A 9,493-nucleotide genomic window follows, 5' to 3' on the forward strand; every position below is an offset into this window, starting at 1 on the left:
TTCCTGCAGCTCCTATTCTTTCTGACACCCTCATACCTGCTGTGGTGGAAGCCCGTGACTTGGCTCAGCACTTGCCCTTCAAGACATGGATGAAGAAATAATGTCCTAGTTTGCTTCAGACCAGCTCCTCAATTACTCATTACATGAGGAAAGCTGGAAGACCTCTAGAACATGAGAGTTACAGCCTCAAGCATCTCAGACACACCCAGGGGAGACACCTGGCACCTGCTCTTGGTCAAGATTCATCACCCCAAAGCTCATTCAGCAAACACCACAGAGATGATTTTGCTTCCACAAGTCATTACCAATAGCTGTGTCTAACAATGCCTAGGGGTCTGCAGAACTGACCAAGTGGTTTTCCAGGAGCAGAGTTGTTAACCAAGCTGCCAGAGGGATGGGGTCTCAACACCACATCCAGAGTCCACAGGGTTCTGGAAGAGATTAGCAGTGCTCATGTTCAGTTACTGTCACAGATGATGCTCTACAAAGAACCAGAGAGCAGGCAGAGGTGAAGGCACAAGAACCCTGGCAGCAATGAACCCCCAGATGTTCTAAAGGTCTAGCAGCACTGAATATTATTTTAATGACATTTACTTTGGGATTTTATAGCAAAATAATCAAAAGTGCTAAACCTGACCACTTTAAGTTACAAAAACCAGTCTAATGTCTTAAGCTATACCCATACCTCGTTATTTAGGTTAGACAATAGAATTAATTACAGGTTGCTGCCTACCTAGTGCTATTCAATAGTAAAATAAAATCAATATTAGTTGGTTTTAAAAAAAAAAAAAGGGTGGGGTGGGGGGAAAGTACCACAGATATTGGGAGGGGACAGTTACATAAAATATAAGAATCAGCTTATTGAGCAATCTGCAGAGGGTTTGGTTGTTATTGCTTTGTCAGGGGAGGGGATCTGTTTGCAGCTCCAGTTGAAGTCACAGGCCGGGAGCTTGCAGTCACTTCAGACGCTGTGGCTTCTCCCTTGGTCAAACGTCACAGTGTGTATTTTAAGGAGATCTCTGGCATTTCAAGTCAGTTCAAATTATTTCCTTAGTTCTCACAGGGTTCTCCCTTTCCAACACCCTCAGCACGCTGGGGAGTGCAGTCAGGATGATTGCAGTTCAGATGATCCTGCTCCCTGGGGAGGACAAGTGGATTTTCCTCCGTCTCGGAAAGAATCACTCCCGAGGCTGCAGGAAGGAAAATGTTAAGAGCACTTGCAGAGTCTTTGAGAGCACTTCTTAATCCACTCCTTTCTCATTTCAGTTCATTTCCAAAGTTAAATTAAAGCCTGCAGTTTCTCTCATGGATGAACAGCCAGGTTGACCTACAGAGGCTCTGCCTTCTGCCCAGCCCTCCCTGGGATGTCTCTAACCAAACAAGGTTCGCTGGTGTGCCACGAGCGCTGTCTGGCTCTCCCGACGCTTGGCTTTCTTGTTTTGCTGCCTGATTTTCCAGCAGACTGCACTAGAAGCCAGCAAAAGGAGTCCTGATGACAAGAGGACTAATCCAAAGACAGAGATGATGGATCCGTGGGAATTGAAGCTGTATGCCACGGCGGTCACCACAATGCCGGCTATGAGGATAACCACGCCAAAGGGGATGGTGCAGCGGTAACAGGAGAGTTCTGCTCCCCCCGTGGCTGCTGTCAGCTGGCACTCACTGACCAGGGGGATGGTGGTGATCACACAGTCATTGTTATTGCTCTTCTCCATGGTCACAGGATCAGGATGCTTTGGAGTGCCCGGGATCTCTTTAATTGGTTCAGTTGTCATCTTGGTTGCCTTGTGCTGGTCAGCTCTTAGGCTAGAGAAGGCTCTGCTGAGCACACACTGCACTGTGGAGAGAAGAGGAGTTAGCTCAGAAGTGTTACTATTGCCAGACACTCTGATCCCTCCAGAACCCGTACCCAAGACTAACTGGAACACTGCTGACTGTGGAGGATCTCAGCCAGTCCTCATGGCAGTCACAGACCAAGACGGATGCTTTTGAAGCACCATGGGCCCAACTGCACTGTGAGTTACCTCCTAAAGTCAGCACCTCTGGATGCAGTTTAGATTTCTATGGCATTACAGCTTCTGAAGAGTAAGTGAAGTTCAGAGGCTGTTCTGGTTAAAAATTCTACCCCTGCTCACACACTTCTCCACACTGTTTCTTTACATATGCACCTGCACAGGCATTACACAGACTGCCTCCAACCCGTGTCACAAAAACATGGGCAAGAACTGGCCCAGCACGAGGCAGGAGTGCACCGGGAATCCTCGCTCAGTGCACATGCTGCTGAGCAAAAAAAAAATCAGATGGTCATGCCTAGGGTCTGGGTGTGTGGGGAATGGGGATGCAGACAGTTCCCTGCACTCAGCAAATGCCAGCTGAAAACTGGTGAACCAACCTCCCATTACAGAACCATCGGGAAGTTGAATTTATACAAGACATTGGGAAGAAGTTCTTCCTCATGAGAGTGGTGAGGCACTGGAACATGTTACCCAGAGAAGTTTGGAGGCTCCAAGCCTGGAACTGTTCAAAGCCAGGCTGGATGAGACCTTGAGCAACCCTATCTAGCAGGAGGTGTGCCTGCTCTTGACAGGATGATCTTTGAAGTCCCTTCCAACCCAAACCATTCTGTGGTGATTCAGTGTTGATCAATACCATACTGCCAGCTTGCCATTTAAATTGGCTTAATGCATAAGGAACAGGGTCCTCACAAGTCCATGGAACCACATCCATGTTGCTGTCTGGGAGGGAGATTTACAGTCACAGACACTCATCTTGGTCACAGCAGGTTGCTCCCCTCCTGTCTCCACATTGTATACACTCCCTCAGTCCTACAGACAGCACACAGTTTGGCTGCATCTGCATCAGAAGAAAAACAGCTTTTGGGTCCATGAAGCCCAGTGTATAACTGGAATCCACCTGATCAGGGCAGGATGAGTCCATGGCTCTCCACTGCTACAGCTGCCATGACAGACTTTGGCCATCTTGCTGGGGCTCTGGTGGCATGGGGTCTACCCTGGAGCCTGCAGTGACCTTCTGACAATGCTGAGGCTACCATGGCTATGCTGCTTTGGACCAGGATGTGTGCTCAGTGCACCCCACCATGTACCAGAGAGACTGGGAGTGTGGGGAACCCCCAGGTTTTTCTGCTGTGAGCAGCTGTGAAGACTCCTCACGGCTCTCTGGTAGGGGCTGTGCAGCTCTCTCTGGTGGGAGCAGCACCATGCACAGCCTGGAGAACAAGGAAGAGGGCTGGCACCACAGCAATGCTTTTATCACTTTTATCACCCTCACATCTGGGACTAGGAAGTTAATTGCCAGATACTTGCGTTCTCCTTTTCCTTTCCCACCGCTCCCACCCTTGTTGCTAAGATATATTCATCCTCTGTGGAGAGCCCTTGGGTCTGTGTCTCATGTAGCTGACCTTGTGTGAGATAGAAAGATGATTTCACTCTTTTGCAGCACACACACAAGCAGGCTGCACTTTGTATCTAGTCAGAGAGTTTGTATCCCACTTTCCCTGAACCCTAATGAGAGAAGGAAAGTTCAGTTCTGGTTTGACAAAGCTTGTAGTGAGATGACAAGGGGCAATGGCTTTGAGCTGGAAAGGGGCAAATTTAGACTGGGGATTAGGATGATATTCTTGACAGTGAGGGTGGGGAGACACTGGAACAGGTTGACCAGGGAGGTGGTGGATATCCCCTCTGTGGAGGTGTTCAAGGCCAGGACAGATGAGGCCCTGAGCAGCCTGGGCTGATGGAGGTGCCCCTGCCCATGACAGGGAGTTGGAACTGGATGAGCTTTAAGGTCCCTTCCAACCCAACCCATTCTATGAATCTATGAATGAGTGAATTTATACCAAAACTAACATGAACTTAAAGATTTAATCTCCTAAACTACAAAGTTAAGTCCATGGCAAAATACCTGCTGACTTGTGAGGAGCACAGCTCTTGCCTGGAATAGGATGTAAGCAGGCAAGCACTGACAGAAAACAAATAAACAGCCCTCCAGTGAAACCCTGCAAGTTAAATAAACAGAACCCTTCTGAAGTGTGAGTTAAGGTATTCAGCCCGAGAAAACAGGGCGCTAGATCCTCCTTGCCAGCAAAGTCACTTCTGACTTATGCCAACAGGTGACTTGGCTCAAGTTTCAGGGTAAGAAACGGAGGCAAAGATCCCCGGCAACAGCAGCATCCTCTCACTAATCACACCACAAGGACTGCCCGAAGGAGCCGCTCTGCCTTGCAGCAGGAATGCGTTTCCGTGGCAACCTGTGGCTACCTCTGGATAAACAGGAGAGCCACTAAGAAGTGTAAGCTGAGATTTACTGAAAAGACATGAAAGCCAGCAGCATGCACACCTACCAGGTCCGGGAGAAATCCATTGTAACAAATCCCTTGGCTCAGGGAGCACAGGAAGGCAGCCGCCGGTGTCTCATATGTCAATTCAAGGCAGAGTCACGCAGCGGTGAGAGCTGCTCCGGGCTTTGAAGTGTCAGATGCTGCTGAATGATGAATCGGAGGTGACAATATTCGAGTATGGAAGTTTCCTACAAGGAAAATCGTCGGACATTTATCAGCTCCTTAAGAACAAAACTCTGCATGGAAAGGCTCCCGCTGCATGCTGACCCCTGCTCCTACCCGAACGGAAGCAGGAGATGTTCTCCCTCTGACTCTCCTAAGTGGTTTCAGCCTCATTTCTTGGCAGCAGCCACCCATTTCTTTCTGGCCCTAGGTAATATTTTATTTTGATGATGTGACATCTTGATGATGAGTGTCACAACCTAGGCAAGACCCTTAGAGAGAGCCAGGCAGGACTAGGGAAAGCACATTAGCTTCTGCAGTTCAAAATCTCCTTTCACTTCATTTCCATTGCTCACTTCACTTCGGTGAATCACCACTCGGAACACTTGAGGGTTTGTCTCTTTCATGTCTCTGGTTTCTTTGAGCAAACCACTTCACAGAACAATAGAACGTTTTGGCTGGCAAAGCCCTCTAACTTCATTGCGTCCAATCATTCTCTAACTCTACCAAGTCTGGTGCTAAACCACATCACCTCCCTCTGTGTTGATTTTCCTAGCTGTAATCCCCCAGTACCAGCATGCTTCCCACTAAAATCCCCTTCTAAATCCAAAATAACCCCAACGACTCCTCTCAGAAAAGAGCCAAACAACCTCCAAGGCTCACTGTCATACACACAAGCCCGTTGTATTTGCTGTTGTTCATTTCTCTTAGTGGATATTCTAAAACAAGTCTCCCAACTCAAACATCCGAATCAGACCTGCAGCTGAGCCAGGTGACAGCAGAGAGCAGAGCCGTGGAAATTGTTCTCAACTGCAGAAGCAGCTGTGGGGTGACCAAGCAGCTGGGTAAAACTTGGGAAGCAGCAGAGATTTACGTTGCTAATCTCACTCAACATTCCCTTCCTATCTGTGCATGGTCATGGAAGATCATTTTGCCCCCGAAGCACAACGTGCTCAGCGGGGATGAGAATGAGCTGATGAAAGGCAGCTCATGCAGTGACAAACTTTCAGGGCTTTGCCTTGATTCTGGTTATTTTGACCACGCTAACATTTCACGGACACCAACATTCTGCAGACACAAACTGCTTCTGTTCTTCTCTAGATGATCCTTGGACCAAGCCTGTGACATGGCTCGAGGACATTTAGCCAGTTATTGAATGCAGGTACTAAGGCAGAAGCCTCCTCATTTATCTCCCTGGCAATATCCCTGTGCACACTCCCTGGCCATTAGTTTAGTTTTGGGGAAAGTCTGGAGGGAAATGCAGAAGAAAGCCACATTTTGCATAAATCATCTGGATTGCATTAAAGCAAAAGCAGGTCTCTGAAATCATCTTGTTTCCACCCATCTTACACTAAAGGTTCCATTTCTTGAGAAGCTCTTCCTAGCGTGGATGTGCCCCCTGAGCCCCTCTGCCAGCATCATTCCTTGCAGAGATGGATGGCTCGGGGGGGAACTGAGTTGTGTTTGGCCTTGACCACATACAGTTCAGGTAATTTTTTTACATCAATGTCTTTATCAAAAGTCTTGACTGACAGAGCCACTGCTTACAGCCAGGACTCCTTCTCTCCCTCACCACAGAGCTGAGAAACAGAAGCCCATGAGAAGCAGACATTAAGCTTCCAGCATTTTAACTCTGAATCATTTCAGCGTGGTGCTCTCTCGGGGGGCTTCCCACACACTGAACCTCTCCGTGCAAGCAGAGAGAGCTGCAATTCCTCAACCACCACAATCCCTTCCCCTTCTTTGCACTTTACTCAGAACCCGTGGGACACATTCAAGTTTTCTGCCTTCAGTATCTTGCATAATATTTCAGACACACTTATTTGCTTATGTAAAAATCCAGTCACTCGTAAGGCTCATGCTTCGCACTTGGCTTTGCATTAAAGTGACCATGGCAAGCAGCATAAGGAGCCCTTCTGTGCTGATGGAGAGCCAGAGTTCATCTGGAATCCGGCAGGCTACAGTCCTCCTGCACCCAACGCCGCAGCTCTTCTCCATCTGAAGACTGCCGGGCACGCAGCACCAGAACCGGCACTGACAGGAGCCCAGGATCAGGCCCTGAACTTCACGTACAGGAGGAGAATATGTCCCACCCGTGCCAGCTGCCTGAGCCTCGGGATGTCGAGAAGTTCCCACCGCCGAGTTTTTAGGTACCACAACCATTTAAGCTTCTACACCTTTTTCACTTCCCAGGCATAGCCGGAGGTAGGATGGGAGCCAACTAAACCTCTCTACAAACAAAACTTTTGTCATCTGCAAATGGCAAAAACTTCAAACGCGTCTGTAAACTCCCCAAGCACACCTAGAGCAAACCACTACGCGTCAGCACCTCCTGCCCGCACACCTCGGCAAGAGAGCAGAGAGCTTTTCGCCAGCTCGCTGCCCCCAGCCCGCTTCGAGCGGAGCACACGCACCGGGAAAGCCGCAGCCTCCACCCGCGGCACTGCATCCCGCGGGGACATCCGCACGGGAGAAGCGGGGCTGAAGCCAGCCGGCGCACAGAGCTGCCCCGGCGCCCCGTCAGCCCCAGCCCGTCCCGCCGCTGCGGGGAGCCGGGTCCCGGGCGCAGCGGCGGCGGAGCAGGGGCCTCGCGGGCACCCACAAGCGGCGGGGGCGCGGTCGTCGGCTGTGCGGGTCCTGCGGCTGCGAGCTGAGCTGAGCCGAGCAGAGCCCTGCCCTGCCGTGTAGTGCCGTGCCATCGTGCCGTGCCGTGCCGTGCCGCGGCGACCCGTGCCTTACCTCCCGACTGCCGGACGGGACTGCGGCGGGCACCAGCCCGGAGCAAGCATAAGAGGGGGATGCAGCTCCAGCTCCCTGCACAAGGGACTGTAAACAAAGTTCTTGGTGAGAGCGAAACAATTAAGGGACCGGAGCAAATTCAGCGGCGGGAGCTGCGGCGGGCGGGGCGGCACTCACCGGGGAAGGTCCGGCTGTCTTTGGGAGGGTGCCCGGAGGAAGGCCGGACTTTAGGGACCCGGCTGGGCAGGGCGAGCAAGGAGCCTGCCCTGCCCACGCCGCTCCCCTCAGCGGTGCTGGCGCCGCAGGGTCCCACATGGCCACTGGAGATGCTGACGGTGGCGATCTGCGTGTCCCTCGCTTGGCCAGCATCGTGCCCTGCCCGTGTGAGCTCAAACACGGGGTCTGGGAGATATTCCGTCCCTCTGTGTTACTCCTGCTTACCACTATGCAGAGTGCCCGGCCCCATCAGTCTCAACAAGACCATGGATGGGGACCATCCCTTCTGAGCTGGCAGCGCTGGCAAGAGCTAGGTGGCACTGCAAAGCATGGTCCAGACAAACTCCTAGCTGAGGGTTAACTCCTCAGGAGGGATAAAGTTTTGGACAACACCTTTAGATTTTGATGTATCATCTAGAATTACTTAGCTGTCTTTCTTACACTTTAATCACTCATTTCAGCAGAACATCAAATACTGGGTTGGAGTGGATGGGTTTGTGTTGTATTTTTTTACCCTGATTTCTGTTCTTTTCAGACAAAAAGCAGACAAAGTTTGCTTTCAAGGCTTGTAAAAGTGCATGGTTGAATTCCGTGGTTAGGCTTACCCAAAGTTTATATTTTCAAGGCAGTATTTTATCAATGATTGATAAAAGAGCAGCACACCAGATGGATTTAATCAGCCACTCTGCCTCTGAAAGCATGCTTGTACTTTTGACTCCCTTTCCAGGGTGAAATCCTGGCCTCACAGAAACTAATAGCAAAACTTCCATCAACTTCAGGGGGCCAGGATTTCACCCTGTGTATCATTAAGAATTCCTCAGTGATGGAGATCCTGCCAAGGGCTCATCTCCTCCAGTCTAGAGCTTTCAGAGAGAATCTTGGGCTATTAAGTCCAGCCCTGCCTGATACAGCAGCTGTGCCAGATAATCTTTATTAAACTTGTCAAGTTCCACCTCAGAGCAACTGGATTTCCTGCTCCTCCAGTTGGAAGACTATGAGCCTTTCCCTGCTGATATCTAGGAATCTCTATCTTGTTCCTCGCTGCATGGATTTGTGGACAACTATACATGGATGACTAAAGCTTTGCCTGAAATAGGTGTTCCTTCTGTTGGCAACTACATCCTTAAATCCTAGAAATCAGACTCTCACTCTTAATTTCAATTAATTTTTTCCCCAGGTGAGACCTTACCAATGTTCTGCATGGAAGGGCAAGTGTTTTCCAGAAACATGAATATTTCAGCATTAGCCTCTGATCGTTCAGCACTTCTGGATTTTTCTCCACTATCAGCTCTGGTTATCATTTTATATCAGAAATTCCCACTGCTAGCACATATGTGCATGACCTAAATTTCACTCCATTCCTATTACATCAGCTCCCCTCTAGCCCTTCCAGTGTTGCATTTGGTCCTCCTGTGCTGACAGAGAGCCTCCCTCCCAGCCTTACACCATCAGCAGTTCCACTAGTACATTCTAACTTTTCCATGCCAACTTTATTACTGGAAGTATTACATAAAATACTGACAGTATTACATAAAATAACTCCCAGTGCTGATTCTTGAGGAACTAATCCGAAGTACACATAAACAGGCATTGAAGCTGGGCTGAGAACTGCGGTGTTTCTGTGCAGAGCATGCCCTAGCACTAGGGTAGAAAGTCAGTCTCTTCTAGACCCAGTGGCAAAGTAACTCCTCCCTGTGAAGCAGAAAGGCTGTGATGGGAAGGACACCTCCCTCCAGTGCTGAGCCATCAGTGGGCTCTCCCCTACAAGGATGGGTTTGTAGCTCTCAGGCATTGAAGGGTCAAATACAACTCAGGTATCACCCTTCTGGTGTTTAAAAAAGAAAGGGATGAGTGACAATCTTTGTCTTTTCAGGTGGTGCTGTGTTCTGAGCATGACTCTGCCACGATGCTAGCAAAGAAGAACCAAACACACCACAGGCAGCACATTTGGCACCTGTAGAAATTCAGCACAAACAGCTGAGGCAACTTCAGGCCTGAGCAACAGCTGCAGTAAAGGGCTAC

At 49.7% G+C, this 9,493-nt stretch overlaps 1 protein-coding gene across 4 annotated transcripts; it reads right to left on the bottom strand.

The window, feature by feature from the left end:
- Positions 1 to 558: 558 nt before the first annotated feature.
- TMEM100 (transmembrane protein 100) lies at positions 559 to 7,619 on the bottom strand. 4 transcript variants are annotated; one of them, XM_054170480.1, is made up of 4 exons: positions 7,433 to 7,602; positions 7,256 to 7,342; positions 4,358 to 4,542; positions 559 to 1,837 (listed from the first exon to the last, which is right to left on the bottom strand). In XM_054170480.1, exon 4 carries the CDS (start codon positions 1,773 to 1,775, stop codon positions 1,371 to 1,373), a length of 405 nt encoding a protein of 134 aa, XP_054026455.1. In that variant the 5' UTR covers positions 1,776 to 1,837; positions 4,358 to 4,542; positions 7,256 to 7,342; positions 7,433 to 7,602; the 3' UTR covers positions 559 to 1,370. The 4 variants fall into 4 exon arrangements, with proteins under 4 accessions (XP_054026455.1, XP_054026456.1, XP_054026453.1 ...); XM_054170481.1 differs by lacking the exon at positions 7,256 to 7,342; XM_054170478.1 differs by lacking the exon at positions 7,433 to 7,602 and having other exon boundaries at positions 7,256 to 7,419.
- Positions 7,620 to 9,493: the final 1,874 nt, after the last annotated feature.

This window comes from Dryobates pubescens, chromosome 20 (genome assembly GCF_014839835.1).
Source record: "Dryobates pubescens isolate bDryPub1 chromosome 20, bDryPub1.pri, whole genome shotgun sequence".
NCBI classification, from domain to species: Eukaryota; Metazoa; Chordata; class Aves; order Piciformes; family Picidae; genus Dryobates; species Dryobates pubescens.

Bases quoted from the DNA above. Each gene is read 5' to 3' on its own strand.
- TMEM100 (XM_054170481.1), bottom strand. From the start codon at position 1,775: ATGACAACTGAACCAATTAAAGAGATCCCGGGCACTCCAAAGCATCCT.